The 17,272-nt window shown below is 38.0% G+C and overlaps 1 protein-coding gene across 1 annotated transcript; it reads right to left on the bottom strand.

Moving 5' to 3' along the window:
* Positions 1 to 992: 992 nt before the first annotated feature.
* LOC127423594 (homeobox protein SIX3-like) lies at positions 993 to 3,325 on the bottom strand. The gene is made up of 2 exons (XM_051668040.1): positions 2,497 to 3,325; positions 993 to 1,850 (listed from the first exon to the last, which is right to left on the bottom strand). Exons 1-2 carry the CDS (start codon positions 3,186 to 3,188, stop codon positions 1,661 to 1,663), a joined length of 882 nt encoding a protein of 293 aa, XP_051524000.1. The 5' UTR covers positions 3,189 to 3,325; the 3' UTR covers positions 993 to 1,660.
* Between the last annotated feature and the right edge of the window lie 13,947 nt (positions 3,326 to 17,272).

The following is a 17,272-nucleotide window of genomic DNA, read 5'->3' as shown; positions in this document are numbered from 1 at the left end:
TGACTGCTGACAGCTGATGTGCATGACCAGAGAAAAGTAAGTTTCTTGTTCTACTCACCACAAGTTCAGCTCAACTGGTAGAGCAACGCGCTAGCAACGCCAAGGTCATGGGTTCGATTCGAAGGGAGCACATAAACTGATCAAATGTGTATATTGAATGCACTATAGGTTGCTTTGGATAAAAGCGTCTGCCATATGCGTTAATGTGAACATCGGAATTGCAAGAATAATTTAATATATATATTAAATAATTATTTAAGTCTACGTTATGTAACATGTTTCATTTTTTTTTATCAGTATTATTATTATTTTTTTATTATTTATTTATTTGTTTATTTATTTATTTTTTAATGACTGCTGTTACGCAACAGCCAATACGCAAGCGGGTGTAAACTACACAAAGTCTTAGTTCTTATGGACTTATTGTTCTGCGAATATAGTATTTTATTCTGCTCCACAAAGGAACATTTATACCTGGCAAAACGGAAAATGTAAGCTACTTTCAAGCTTTTCATTTTTTTTTTTTAAACCCCGTTTCCGCCAATCATGTGCAATGCCACAAGTAATTATTGCTGTTTTGATTATTATTCTTGTTGTAATTATTCTTAACAATAGTATTATTGTTATTAATAATAATAATAATAGTAATAATAATAATAATAATAATAATAATAATAATAATATGAAGAAAAAGAGGACAAGTTTATAAATAAATGAAATGAGTCCAAATAAAAAGAACGAAATTTATATTAACCCCTTTTTGCACCCTTCTCAGTGCTGTTGAAAATGTAATTATGTTCTCAGTTGATCAAATAAATGATCTTAGTGCTAAGCTTGATTTGAACACTCCTGAAGTGAAAAGGGAAATCTCGAGAAACGAAGAAATTAAACTAATGTACAGAAAGGATTCACTGAATATGTGTATAGTTTTTTTGACAGAAACTGTCACAGTGTTATCTCACTCAAGGAACAAAACAGTGATAGTCATTATATTAAATTATATTTATTTGCATAAAAGTGAGCCACAACACTGTTTTCAGCGCCATTGACCCATTTACAGTATAAAAACGAGCAGAATGAACAGACACTTAAAATCTCCAAGCACTTAACAGACAGTTACACAAGCTTTATGGACACAACATAAAGAAATTTGCAGGAAAGATAGTGGCGTAATTGCGATATCATACAAGCATGTCTTGACAACCCTAGATCTAAGGAAAACTTCGAATAGGACATGGACAATTCAATATAAATCTCGAGATAAAATTAGTACGAACATCTGCTGCCCAATAAAAGATCTGCAAGCACTTAACAGGGGAATAAAGGTGCTTTTGACTGCAACGATTGTCTGATAAACACAAAATAACAATATTGCCTCTCCGGTTCACTCATTTCATGGGGAGCGGCAATGAGTTCTACTCCACTTCATAAATGCCTTTTTTAAATGCAAAATATTCACAAATGAACATGCAAAATGGTCAAGTAGGCCTCGGAAACGAAAGGAAAGGGCGTCAGTCCGTTGAAGCGCTGGAAAAACAGCATGCTTTTCTCCTTTTGTTGAACACAATGTGGCAAGATGGCCGGCCGCCTTGTTGCCCACATTTTCTCACAAGTTCATACTTCTCTGGGCAAAAATGTTCCATATTTGTCTGACGGGGTATCATACGTCGAAATCAGAGTCACTGTCTGTAACTGAGAGAATGGTCCCGGCGTCTCCCCGTTCGTTCATACTTGACACGCTGGTAGTGGGACTGGCGGCCGCGCACGGGGACTCGGCCGAGCTGTGCGGTGTGCACCCGGACTCTGACATGGAGCGCAGGCCGCTTTGACCCAGTCCGTGATGCTGCAGCCTAAAATCCACAAATATTTTCAGATTAAGATTATTTATGCAATGTTATATTCAAATGTACATTTATCACAGACTGTATTCTGTAAGTTCAACTGGGCACAAACTTGAATTCACCATTTGTAGCCTATACGGTCTCATATTTACAAACCTGGTTTTTGCTAAATGAAGTAAGTTAGAGCAACAATATTTACTACTTTTTACAAATGTTTCGGGGTTCAAGAAAAAAAACTAAAAACTAAATAATACTTAACAACACAGGGCAAATTAAGAATGTCAATATTATATATTTATATATATATATATATATTCTGCCTAAATGTCAGTGTTGTGCTATCACGATTATACTTTATTTTCTATTTCCAAAATGCCAATACAATAACACGTTTAATAAAGCTAAATTCTAAAACAATTAAATCCCAGAAATTGTCTGAAATTATTAGGCTACAAAAAAATATTTTTCTTTTGTTTTGACCAAATGAATAAAATGACAAATAATATAAAACAGTAGCCTGTCCGATTTCTTTAAAACAAGATCAAGCACAAGCATAATCTTTGATTTAGTGTCAGTATTTGCTGTTTACTGCATTGTATCAACTCATGTATTGCACAAAGTCCTCGCTGATTTCAATTTAAACCATTAAACTGACCTGTTTTTTGCAGCTGCTGCTCTGTCTCTTTGCCTTCGGTTTTTAAACCAATTGCCCACTTGAGTGGGAGTCAGTCCTGTGGCGTGTGCCAGTTCCCTTTTCTTGCTCGGATTGGGGTATGGGTCCTGTAGGTACCACTCCCTCAATAAGCCGCGAGTACGTTCCTTGAAACAGTGGGTCTTCTGTTCGCCATCCCAGATGGTCCGTGGCAAGGGGAACTTCTTTCGGACCCTGTATTTATCGACGGGTCCGAGGGGGCGACCGCGCAACTTCTCGGCCTCTTGGTAGTGCGCTTCGAGCCACATTGCTTGGAGCTTTCCGTGAGAGTCTTTGGTGAACTTGTGATTTTCCAGGATGTGGTACAATTCACGGAAGCTTCCCGTGTGATACGCGACCACCGCTCTGGCTCGCTGGATGGACTCGTGCTTGCTGATGGCATCGCAAGCTCCGGGTGCCACGGGCAAGGACCAAAGAAAACGTCCGAGTCTCTCGATGTCCCCGGTCTCTTCCAGCGTCTCGCACACGCTGGCCACCTGTTCCGCCGAGAAGTTTAGGGTGGGTAGCTGAAACATCGGTAAGTCCTCCGGGGACCGCGCTCTGGGAATGCTGCCCGCTAAAAGCAAAGGGCGATCCGCGAAATTGGGTAGGAAAAGATGTGAGGGATAAAGTTCTAAAGGAGATCTGAACACCATGGAGTCGCCGGACAGAAACAAACAGATGGGGAAAGACGACAAAACTGACGTCGCGTTTGCGCTGCTATCGCTGCAGTGCTACCGTACGAGTAATATCTAGCCTACCCTTAATCAACTTCGAGTGCAACGTTGACACATTTTGTTTCGCTTTTCTATTGGTCTCCCTGGTATCGTGCTGTGGTTGTCATGGCAGCCCTGCCAATCACTGTCAAGCAGTGCAGTGCGCGCTGCCCTTCTGCACATTCGCTTGGCGCGCAAGGTTTTATCGTCGCTCCAATCAGAACTGGTCACTCACTGCTGGATGTTTTCAAGCAGGCGAATGGTGCGCCAGTTCTCTCGACGGTAGGAGGATCAATAGGTGAAATACTGCTATATTACTGCAAGGGTTTCGTATATTAAAGGCGAATATGCTTCTGTGCGTGTGTGTGAAAGTTTGCGGGCTTTTCAACAAATAAATAACACATCGTTTGGCAATTTTTATTTTTATTTTTTTACATTTAGATAATATAGTAGGGGTGAGAGATATGCTCATTTAAAAAATAGGTGAACGCTAAACGTTGGGGGAAAGAGTTAACGTGCTGGATTACGCCTAAAAGACTAATAACTGAGTCTAAAGGAACATTGCACTTGCTTGTAAAATGATCATGCTTTGAAATAATTTTTGTTCACTCTTATTTCCACGGGCGTGTTTTTCTTTAGGGATTTCTTTTATTACTGCAACGTTGTTCCGCGCAATTATTATTGTTGTAATTATTTTGCCCCCTTATCATTTAAATTGGCCAGATAAAATGTCAGTTGGAAACAAGATCGGCATGAGTCAAATAGCCTTCTTTTACAAGGCTTTTAGTTTGCACAAAGCGTGTAATTAATGCCACAAACAAGTTAATTCAGATGGCCTAATTGTCTGTTTATCCTGGCTTAGCGCTTAATGGCCTTCTCTCCAGTGGGCATATCACTAGTGTCTTAGATTAAAGACTGATGTGTGTACAGTTAAAAGGCGACGATGACCTCAGATTTATCTTTAGTCATTAAATCGGGTGACTATTAGTAAAAACTGTCGTTATAATAATGTGCGTTTTGAATGATTTGAACAAACGGCATTGCTCCAAGGCACGATTTAAACATAATCTAAGGCTACCGGTGTTGGCATAATAATAACTGCAAACAAAAGCACTGATCTCGCGCCCCGTTGACGCAAGTAACGAGGCGTCTTTGTTCATCAGGATTAGTTAATTGGTTGAAGATCGTGTTCACTAAAAATATGAATCTCTATTTATGCGAACTGAGAACAAAATCGACCTGGAGCAAGTTTTGTTATTTCACAGAAAAACAAAAGGTCTATTTGGGATCATATTGATCATTTACAGTTTTAGAATACTAACAGCCTATAATTAGGACTACTAGATTTTTATGGCAGGAAAAAAATTCTGCAATTTAACCGAAATAATTGAAGAGTTATTCTAAGTGTAATCACTGTATATCATATATTCTGGTAGATATGCATTACTGCTGAGCAAGCTATATATATATTTATGTGTGTGTGTGTGTGTGTGTGTGTGTGTAATATTTTTCATTATATATATATATATATGTGTGTGTGTGTGTGTGTGTGTGTAATATTTTTCATTTCTTAAATATCAAATGCATTATAAAGACCAACAGATCGGTATTATACGAAATTAAAAAGATTATAACGAAATACGCTGGTGCCTTTGAGTTTGTTTGGCAATACAGTTGATAACCGGCGATTATCAAATTATCAAACGAGACAACCTGTATCGTTATACGACCTTAGCAAATGACCTTGAAATGACACAGCGCCTCGCATTAGATCGGATGACAACTAAAACTTTCAAACACTCATTAGGTCGACAGACAAATCTACTTATTAAAGTTACAGATAACAGGATACAAAATTAATCTGCGATTACTTTTGGATTTTCGTCGCTGGAGAAGTCTCAATAATCCATGGTAGAGTATAAGGCAATTTATCAGTAGGCTAAGGGTTGGTTTACGAACAGTTATAAATCTGTTACATAATTACACAATTTAACACAAAAGCAAAATTTGCCAGGTGAACTTATTCATCATGATTTGCGGCTGTTGAATAGCCTTTTGAATAGAGTTTTGATGGAAGCGCAATTTTCCTTGTGGATCAACACGGCAGTGTCTGAAAAAATATCCATAATATCATCATGCAACAAATAATCTGTAACCATTGCTTTCTCATGCTGATCATATCAATAGTTCAACGTGTTAAACAAAAGCCTATTCATGGTTGACCTCACAACTAATATTGTTTTTATATAAATGAATAAGGTATTTAAGGTGTTTTTTTATTTTATTTTTTTTATTTAAGAGATTTTAATTTGATCATTTTTTATATTATGTTTAAATGAAATGTACCCATTGAATTATTATTATTAAATATGCTTTTTACATTTTGAACCTTTTCAAATTATAATTAAATGAGCAACAGGTTAGTTGAAATTAAAGTCCTTCTGAACAAAGCTTGATATAATTTCTTACATGAATAGCTTTGTATGACAAAGATGTAATCAAATGAGCTAGCACGAATGCATTTTAATACCTTCCTCTGACAACTATGTCCTTGACAGTCTCACAAACTACAGTATATGTGTAAATGGCATACATAAAATAAAAGTTGCTGTTAACATTAAACATTACAGTTAGACAAGAACTGTTTGTGTAAGTAAAAGCGACTGCATGTGTATTTAAAACTGAGAACAATATGTGAGGGTATAGAGGGGGTATAAAAATTAACAGTTTGTTTTAGATACCCCATGCATATTTAATTAAAGACTGAAGTGTGTTAATACTCTCCTACAGAGCAGCTGTTGAGCCGGCTGAATAATAATCGAGTGTGGCTTGTTGTGCTGGATATGAGGACATTACCTGGGCACTAAATTAATGATTCATTAGACAGCTGTCAAGAGCCACCAACCATATTCATCACACTGCATTTCAAATATTTATTGCATATAATTATACAGTATCTGCCCTACTTGCTTTACCTGCCAATCCAATAGTTCTATTCTGATCTGCAAAAATTTGTGTAAAGCATACTCCTACAAAACCATGATCAAGAGGCAAACATTTGCCACATTTTGTCAACTGAACTGTAAGGTCTGCTTACAGATGCAAGTGTTTTATTTCTCAATACGTTAGACTGGAAATGAACAGAGATGAGAGCCCAATTTAAGCCTGAGATGAATCTCCTATTGCCCAGCCTGCAGTGTGAACCATTGCACACTGATCCATGTAGCATATGGCTAACACGCATGTAGTGTTTTAGTAAGAATGAGATAAATGATATTGAATAAAGTCTCCTTTGTAAAAGCTATTCTATTAATCACAGCTATTAATCTAAACCTCTACTGACTACAATAATCTTATTTTGTTTTAAAATGTTTTCTGGCCTGAACATGCCTGGTCATGCTGTTGTAAATGTAAATTGTGGCTGCCCACATACAGAAATATAAGCTCATCCTGTCTGGAGTGAGATTTTCCACAACAGTGGCCCATAAACCTCTGTTTAACAGTATTGTCATTGGGACAAGCTGCTTAATGGCAGTATGCAATTTACCTTGATCCATGTGGCAAAGGTTCAGAGTATTTGATTAATAATGGTACTGGCCATATAACAAAGGATTTCAGGACTCACCAATGAGACATATTGTGCGCGTCAAGATGTTTCTCCATGTACGTCTTTTTTTAAATGAGTAAAGAGAATGAAATTTAATTAGGATCAAGTGATCTTAATTAAACAGTACTTGTAATGTCACATTTTGGAATCATAACTCAAATATTCAGTATATTTTCTATGGCTTAGAGTACTACTAACTCAAAATGATCAAGTAAAAAACTGCGGCTGTGTGGGATACCCAAAAGCCCTTGCACTTGAATAAAATATGTATGTTTGGTCAAGACGAGGGAACTTATGGAGAAATATAATAATTGGTATTAAAAAGTGAATATAGTTTTAATACTTATGCCTATTGTTGTTGTTTTGTTGTAGCTGGTTGATAGTTGTGATTTGTGTGAAGTCACCATTAGGTTGATTAGTGTTACATCTGGTGAACTTGGAGCCTGTTAAATTGGAGTAATTCTTCTTTACTCAGTTGTACTTTACGAAAGTGCAGATTTATGTACACTAAGAAGTACTGAGGATAATCCAATGTGCCATATAGGTAACCTAGAGTCTAATCATAATTTCCCTTGTATAAGACATGCTATAACTCAATTCATATAATTAAATAAAATCTAAGATACTTTAATCACGGATGAGTTAAGTTTACTTGTAACTAGTAAACTGTACTTAAATAATTAAGTTCACTTTACTTGGGCCAAATAAGTATGTTTACTTAGAAAAAGCATGCAAACCGATTGCCTTAAAAGGTGAACTAATTAGATTTAACAGTTTTAACTTTATTCAAAGAATCATAATTTACACATACTGTGTAGAAGAGGTATACACACACACACACACACACACACACACACACGCACACAGACACACACACAGTATATAGTATGTATTACAGGGAAATTGTGACATGGCTACTATATCAGAGTAACTATAAGGTTTTGAATCAAAAGTCAATTTTTTCCTCCCTCTTAAATTATAATAGTTTTTCATAAATGTCAGGATGTCACATTTTTATTGGGGCAAGTTGTCACATGTTTTAAATGTTAAAAATATATGCAATTTCATCATTATAAAGTTTATAGGCCAAAACAATGGCTTGGTATTTCCTTTTACATTTAGTCAGTTTCATGAATTACTTTCTGTTTCAAATTTCACTGTTAAGGTTTTGCTCAAAATCTTTTAATATGATTGTTTCACAGCATGTTTCATTAAGTCAACCCATTTAGTGTGCCAACGTGCCCTGCCATTGGGGCCCCCAATTAGATAAACTAATTAGAAATGAGCTTCAGAAGCGTATGTAAATGCAGACTATGGTAACTTAAAATTTCTTGTAAACTTAAAAAGTGTAAAATTTCACATCTGGTTTATTATTTGATTTGCGATAATGTTAACTGATGACAAATGACAGAAATGGTATCATCTGAATTTTTTTTAAATTTGATTACCACAATAAATTCATGCAAACAATTTAAAATATTGTTTAAATGTAGTGGGGTAGGTTGTAAAAACAGCACTCTGTGTAATGGACACTAATTTAGTCAGTTTAGGGATAAGTAGTACATTTCTGCTTTAATTTGTAATAGATAAATACTGTATAGGAATATTACATCAAAGTGTGAGACACACACACACACACACACACACACACACACACACACACACACACACACACACACACGTTGGTGCAGCTATCATTATGAGGTCTCTCCATAGACATAATGATTTTTATACTGTATGAACTATAGATTCTATCCCCTAACCCTAACCCTACCCCTAAACCTAACCCAAACAAAAAACTTTCTGCATTTTTACATTTTCAATAAAACATCATTTAGTATGTTTTTTAAGCGATTTGAATTATGGGGACACTAGAAATGTCCTCATAAACCACATTTACAGCATAATACCCTTGTAATTACCAGTTTGTAACCTAAAAAAAGTCCTCGTAAAGCACTTAAACCTGCCCACACACACACACACACACACACACACACACACAACACTGAGTTACTGACATTGATACAAAATGTGTTATAACACTCCCCGTTCTCCCCTATCTATTTGTTTATTTATTTATTTATTTATTCTATCAACACGGAAATGTTAGCTCTTGATTTCTCTTGAAAGTAATAAACTAAACTTTCCACATTTTATAGATAGAACAAAAGCATTCCTGAAAGAGATTATGAAGGAGCAAAAAAAAAAAATAAAAAAAAATAAAATAAAATAAAGAGAGAGAGAGAGAGAGAGAGAGAGAGAGAGAAATACAAGCTTCAGACACAGAGGGAAACTGAATAGGAATTGAATTGGCCAAGGCATTCAAGACAGAACTAGTGGATAGTTGCAGTACGCTGTGGAATGCCAACATGGAGGCTAATTGAGTGTTTTGAATGACCTCAGAGGACTGTACAGAGTGGAAGACTAGTGTAACAATTTAGGACTACTTTTTGTAGAAAATTCCTACGAATAAAATTACAAAAGAAACATCGCTGACCACTAACTGGAAAACATATCTGACACTGAAATTGGGCGAGACATAAGAGGTTAATGCCAATTTACGGTGGTAGCAGGTGTAATGTTGCACAAAGCACTAAATCCATATACATCATGATTAAAGGCAAGATGGTAATATGGTGACATTGAAGGCAGTGTTGCAAAGAGCTTCCAGCTGTGTCACAAAGCAAAGCCTATCATACTCACAGCATTTACTGTCTCTCTAGTAAATATACAGTTAAGTGAATATATGCATGTTTTATTATAGATGCTTTAAATATTTGCAGCTAAGTCAGTTATTTGCCTGATGTGCTGGTATCAAGTTGAACTCATAAACCACTCCACAGGTGGAAATGCAGCAGGCATGCTAATACACAGAGATCAGGATTGACAGATCGTGCAGTCCTCCGCTTTCATGATGAGCACCATTCCACAAGAGGTCAGCGTGTAGGCTTAGCAAGAAAGTTTCTGTTGAAAAGCATGTTCGCTGTGTGTGAGGCTCATGCTGTTCCAATCTCCCCATTCCACTTATACTCAGAGAACAGTAATGAGTAGAAATCCATCAAGGCAGAGAGCAAGGAGGAAAGGGAGGAGGAACGCAATTAATTCTCAATTCAGCTAACACCGAGAGATCAGAGCAGGACTGGGCTCATTAAGTGTCACACACTAAATTAAATGCTAAACAGTCACTAAATGCCAAAAACATTCAATTCCGCCTCAACAGGCAGTCCCCGGCTGCATGATTTCTTTGAAAGCTCTGTCTCCTCCTTGGACATACAGATGCCTCCCCCTCAATCCATGCTTTTGCGTCTTGTAATCAAATGACCAGCAAACACAAGTGCCGCTTTTCCACTCATTCAATCTATAATTGCTTGTAATTAATCTGATACAAACTGATTAACGTCCCCTTCAGTCTCTTAAATAAAAGGTCAGAATTCACTTCATCAAGGAAAAGATATGCAGCACTTTGCTTTGGGCTTATCGTTTAGACTCTGTTGAGGTCTGTTAAAATATATATTAAAATACCCATCCTTGCCTGACAGACTCCTCACCGTTCAGCATCAGTCTATTTGTATTCCTAGAAAAGCCTTGAGACTGGGGGTGGGTTGAGAGACAACAAGAGGATGGCTAGATCAGGGCAGGCCAGTGGAGTGCTGAGGGAAACCACAGCCTGGATCTACACGGAAATGCACTCTTCAGACAAGCTGATTCTGGAGAGCTGAGGACAAGCGCACCCCAATACCAAAAGCTCCCTCCCAGCCCTGTCACGGGCCTCATGAAATAATTATAGTTCAGGCCCTGTCCCCATTCTGCCTCTGTCCTCCTCTCTTCAAACAGGAGCAGACTTAAAATTTTGCATGTATTTAGCGAACATGATGTGTCACACTGCAGGACAGGACCACGAATGTAAAGTTCAGCTTATATTGTCTGAAGACATCAAATACTGCTTATAGTTTTTTTGTTTTTGTTGTCCTTTGGAATGCTGCCTCATTGCCCAGCCTGGAATATGGGCACGCAGAACTATGCAGAATTTGAATGTCTCTTTGCACATTGATTTTTAAAGTATTTTGGTTAATTTGATAGGGCTTTTAGCTATCAATAAGTGTAAAATTAGCACAGGATATGTGAAATTAGTCCGAAAGAAAATTCCGTTTGGACCTGATTCTTTGGTCCATCTTTGGTCAGTTAGTAGAGCTTCTGAATTTGATGACCTCCTCATAGTCTTTTTCGGTTAATGGTGTGCACAGTAATCCTTCTGATTTCTTCTTGTGGGATCTCAAAGGACAAGCAGAAGCAAGACTAAAGCCTGCAGAGTCAGGACAAAAGGGGCTTGTAATATACACAACCTGGGGTGGAGATTTGGGGGTTAGCCTCTCATCTTCAGATCCAGGTCTGCTGCATAGATCAATATGAAATATGGAATGCTAACATAATCATTATGGATGGCTACCTACTTATTTATACAGAGGCCCATGAATCAATCTCACTGTGCAGTTTTTCCTCTCATCTTTCCCTTTTAACATCCTTGGCAGGCTACCACACTTTGTCCTTTGTCGTTGCAGAAATACAGCACTGTAGCCACCAAAGGTCAAGCTGTAATGCATGTCAGAGCCAAACAAGTGCTGACTTATTGTCATAAGAGAGAATAAATGATTCACGCTAAAAATAAGTGTAACACAGTAACAGTATTATCCATCTGTTATAATATGAACCCAATGGCTTTCAGTACCTGAAGTCTTGATTGTTTAGAGTCTAAAGGTGTTTTTCCACCACCATGCCATTCCGTACCGATCTGGTCTTGTTGGCACTTATGGTTTCTTTCTCTGTCGTGGTGTTTTAAAATCAAGAGTTGAATGGACTGACTGGGCAAGTGACCAATCATGAGTTGCCACATACTAAAAAATGGTCCATCAGCATGGTTTAGCACAGGTAGCTAGCTGTGCAGAGAAATCCAGGCAGAGAACAGTTTGTTGTTGTACCACACCAAACCGTGCTCAAATGCAAATACTACTGGTACCATTTCTCACTGTGCTCAGAACCACTCGGCCCACTGGTAGAGAAGCAGCTAGTGGCCACATACACATCAATACATTTTCATTTGAAATGCACTGATTTCACTATGTTTACACCTCTCATCCACATTGGAACACCGTTTTCCTCTACAAAAAATGGAGACTTTGGAAAACAATGGCATTAGGAAATGTGGCCTAAGCTGGGTCAGAACAGAACTTGGCTTTGTGATATGATATGACATAACACACAGCCAAAACCTCAAGAGGCTCTGTGATCTCCTCCTAGTGTGTGATCAAGCCAACAAATTGCAATGGCACTTGCGACTTCTCATCATGACAACATGTAAGCACTGAGAGAAAAGGATAAGAAGGAACATAGTCTAAAACAAGATTCTAAAATAGAGTCTAAAACAAGATTGCAAGAACAAGAACTCCACTCTGCAAGCTTTTCCACATGTGTTGGAAGTCTTGTGAGTTTCTTGTATGGACATTATTACAGAACATACTGTAAGTGCTTGTCTAGCCTCAGTGAACAAACCTGCAATAATAATCACTCCTTAAGGGGAAAATTTAGCATTATCTTAGTCATGTAGGCTACGCAGAATGAAGCTGAATTAAGTTGCTCTTGTATCAACATAATTTGGAGAGGATTATTAGTACATTTCTGAAGTGTGTTAGACAGTCTTGAAATTTCTATATGTGGGATTGCTTCTCTCTATGAGGCTAATTTGAGAGATTTGTGATGGTAAAGGCATAAACTCAGAAACACCAGCCTGGCACAGTCATTTCTCTGTGACTTACCTGTGACAACACAGAATACTTTTTCATTGCAACTCTGGGAGGTCAGAGGAAGTGGCACCAGCAGCGCTGCCTGCAGCCATAACGATAGGGCCGAAAAAAGAGAGACAGAGCCATGAAAAATTCATCAGCCCTATGCATGGTGGGGGGGAAGGGAGAGACAGGACCGGTGAGGGGTTTAATTTGCCCAGGGAGAAGTGGCGCCGTGTCCTGTGCTCCAGCGCTGCTGTAATTAAAGGGACGAGGCCTGCGGAAATTGGCTCAGACCCCTCTGTAGAGCACTGTCAACCCCGCCTGCCCACTCTCTTCACTGCCTATTCCAAAATCAATTATCTCCACAAAACAGCTGTAAGGCCCTCACTGCAGCCTCTTGCTCCTGAAGTGAGGACAACATTTGAAATTCATTACCATATAAAGCAAAAGGTCCTTTACGTATTGTTTTTCCCCCCTCAAACCTGATGACAATTTTACCCCTTTCAGCCTCCTGGTGTGAAAACCAAGCAGTAAAGGTTGATTGCATAATTTATAAGCCAACAAGAAAACAAGTGATGGAACATTCATTTCTGAATTTTACATTGAAGGCTGTCTTTGTTTATCTTGATGACGAACAAATCCCAGTGCATTTAATTTCAAACCAATTTGCTGCACAGTATAGCCACTTTTACACCATCTTGCCAAACGGTTCACAGTCAATAATCGTTCCAGTTGCATTTCCATTTGAGCATGGTATGGTATGAAAAAAAGAAAAAAGAAAAGTTCCTGGCCTGGTTAGCAAACCGTACTTAACCATGCTGGTGGAGCGCCTTTAATATGTGCCAACTCACGATTGGTAAATTGCTCACTCATTCCATTCTTATCCTGATTTCACAGCAACACAGTGGAAAATGAAACCGCAACCATGCCAGAGAGCACAGAACAGTACAGAACGGCATGGTTTCGTAGAATCGTTTGGCCCGATGGTAGAAAAACGAATTATGTAAAAGTTTAAGAATGGCCTTCCCTGCTAAAAAAAAAAAAAAAACGTAAAAAACTGCATGGCTGGTCACCAGCGAATGTGCTTTGAATGCTGGATGTTGGTGTGCTGGCAATCCAACTAAACCAGCAAGACTTCTTTGGTTTCCACTGGTTTTGCTAGTAAACTACAAGGACATGCTGGTGCACCAATTAAACACTAGCCAGCATAAACCATGCATGCTTGTTAAACAGGTCTTCTCAGAAGGGTATTTGTGCCAGAGAACTCAAACTTGTATTGCTTTGACAGATTCTCAGATAGTGTGAGGCAGTTTTACTCATTTTCACGACAAAAACCCTCACTGAACTGAACTTCTCTGCTATCCTGCCACATCTGAGTGTGAGCATACAATGTAAGAAAACAAGTTGGAGTAATGACAGAGAAGTGGCAGGAGGAGAAGAAAAGCTGATGAAATATTAAACTGCACAATGAGGTTATATCTCTTCAGCAAGCCAAAATAAAACAGGAAAACATCACCATGGTGTTTTTCTCTCACACTTTTATCACATTTGTCTCCATCCTCCATGCAAGGCACTTTTAACAAGTCTTTTAATTACTGCCTCTTACACCAGCTTCTAGGTCACCATGTTCTGCTTGGGTAAGGTAAATAATTCACAAGCAACCAACTGGGTACATTTCTGGACTGAAAAGAGCTGCCTGCCACATGTCTCTATTTTCCTGGATCATACCATCGTTGGATCATCAGGCCAAACACAGAGAACATTGGCCATAGAGTGCAGTGTGAGGGAATTCACTAAGGGGTGTGCAATGTCAGGGAGTGACTCATCGTGTCTGACTATTCCAGGACAAAGAGATGATAACAGACGACTCACCGGGGACCTGTCTTCTCCCACTATACACAGTTCGCTGCACTCTCGGTGCTCTAAAGTTTGTCAGAGGGGGGAGAGAGTTCGAGTCAGTGAATCACAATACTGATGTAAACCTCCCAAAAAGTGTTAGTGGGGTAGGGGGAAAAGACACGCAGGGTGTTCAGCAGGTCAGTTTTGTGTAGTTGATGCAAAAGGGGGCCAAGATTAACATCTCGGCAATAAGCAGCGCAAATGCAAAAGCGAGAATTCCACCATACTCTGGTGAGATATGGATAAATCTACAAGAACAGAGGATTGATACCAGGGCTCATGCACATACATTGTTGATGTTGAAACCAGGAGTGAGGTGTGTGTATGTGTATGGTGCACCCTAGAGACCAGGGTGAATGCAGTGTCAACTATATGGTGTCACGAGTGCCAGTTTCTCAGTGATAACACACAGCCAGTCTGAATTATTCCACTGCACTGAATGTCTTTAAAGGAATAATTCACCCTAAACTGAAAATGTATGACTTTTTTTCTTTTGTGGAACACAAAGGGAAGAATTTAGTCTTCACATGCCTTAACATAAAAGTGAATGGTGTCTCCGGGCTGTCAAGCTCCTAAAAGAACAAACAAAAAAATATAAAACTCACTAAATAGTCAAATTCTTCAGAAAACCATATGATCACTTTGTGTGCTTAAAGGAATATTCTAGGTTCAATACAAGCTAAGCTCAATCGACAGCATTTGTGCCATAATATTGATTACCACAAAAATTAATTTTTACCTGCCCCTTCTTTACTTTATTAAAAAGCAAAAATCTGGGTTCAGTGAGGCACTTACAATGGATGTGAATGGGGCCAATTCGTAATCACTATTTCAAAAGTATAGCCACACAAGACATAAACAATATGCGTGTTAACGTGATTTTAGAGTGATAAAATCACTTACTAACCTTTTCTATGAAAAGTGATTTTGAAGCCAATTTTACAACTTCGTTGCCATGAAGATGTAATGTCAACAAACCCTAAAACACTACAATGAATGTAAAAATGACAATTTAAACAAATCTACAGCTCAAATAATACATGAGTTTTAACAGAAGAATTAATGTAAAATTATAAGCTTCACATTTCTGCCTTTAAACCCTCCAAAAATTGGCCCCATTCACTTCCATTGTAAGTGCCTCACTGTCACTTCGGTTATTGCTTTTTTATAAAAAAGGAGGGACGAGTCGAAATCATTTTTTGTGGTAAATCAACATTATGTCACAAATGCTGTCGATTGAGCTTAACTTATATTGAACCTGAAATATTCCTTTAACTAACCGATATTTGATTTGGTTTTCACTCTCAAATCAAATCATTGATCAACTCATTGAAGCAGCACTGAAAATAAAATATGCCGGCTGTATGGCATCAATAACTGTGGCAAGGAGGAGGGCGGGGCCGGGCCGTGATGATGCACGCCCGGCCCCTAATCAGGCTAATCAAGCCAACAAGAGGGATAAAGGCCACAGGAGGCTGCAGTTCGAGAGAGAGATGTGTTTATGTTTGTGTTTATGTTTGTGTGTTTTTATTTAATTAAATATTATTTTGATGCTTCGTCCGGTTCTCGCCTCCTCCTTTTCCTTTTACCCCTGTTACAATAACATAGAACGTCATTGGTTCTCACATGTATTGTGACAAACCGCCATGACGTCCAACCTCCACCGTATCTGGCAAATTTGATTTGTTAATAAGTTGATCAATGACTTTTTAAAAAAAAAATAAAAATTATGAGTGAATATACATTTTAATTTCAATATGTTTATTGCACAAAGTGATTGTATGGTTTCAGAAGACTTGCAAAGTGCAGAAGTCAAGTAGTATTTCAAATTTTAACTGTGATTTTATGGTATTTTTTGGAGCTTGACAGCCCAGAGTTCATTTTCATTCTATGGAAAAAAGCTGTGTTAGAATAAATAAAAATAAAACATCCTTCTGTGTTATACAGAAGAAAGAAAGCCATACAGGATTGGAGTGACTTTAGGTTGAGTAAATAAAGGCAAAATTGTAATTTTGTGTGAACTATCCCTTGAAATATAAAGACAAAAATTTAATTTGGTGTTTGGAAATCCAGAAACGTGATGTAAAATCTGTTCATCACACAAAGTCAGTGTTTGGTTTTAGAAAACTTGTAATATAGTGGATGAGTTGGATGTGTTTTTATGTTATTTTTAAAACATTTTTTTTTTTACCTTTTTGGAGTTTGACAGCACATAGTCACCATTCACTTTCATTATAAGCAAAAAGCCATGTAAAGACTTTTTTTTTATTATTTCCTTTTTTTGTTCTGTGGAAGACAGTCATATGTGTTTGGAGAGACTTTAGGGTCATTAAAAAATGGCAGAATTTTATTTTTTTGGGTGAACTATTCCTTTAAGACAAAAATCGAATTCAGTGTTTGGAAATCCAGAAACTTCATGTAAAATACTCAGTGCTCCCATTAACTTAAAAAAAAAAAAAACCCTCATGGTACAAAGACAATACTCACAGTTAATATTTGGATAAAGTCTCTTTCATTGTGAGGCCTGTTCTTACCCAGCTAGCGTAAACATATCAGCAGTCAACGGCCTACAGCTGAGGCAAATAAGCCCCTGAATCAATTAGTCCTGAATGGGGGCCCTTTAGTAATGTTAATGATGTACTCATTGACCACAATGTTATCTGTTGTTAAAGGGGTGGCCTGAAGCTCAAGCCTGCAGGTGCCCTCATGCTGAAGGAGATACAGCCAGATGTAGAACA

The sequence above is a fragment of the Myxocyprinus asiaticus genome, chromosome 32, assembly GCF_019703515.2.
Source record: "Myxocyprinus asiaticus isolate MX2 ecotype Aquarium Trade chromosome 32, UBuf_Myxa_2, whole genome shotgun sequence".
Lineage (NCBI taxonomy): Eukaryota > Metazoa > Chordata > Actinopteri > Cypriniformes > Catostomidae > Myxocyprinus > Myxocyprinus asiaticus.
The sequence above is the reverse complement of the archived record's forward strand: the minus strand, read 5'-3'. Positions and strand labels throughout refer to the sequence as shown.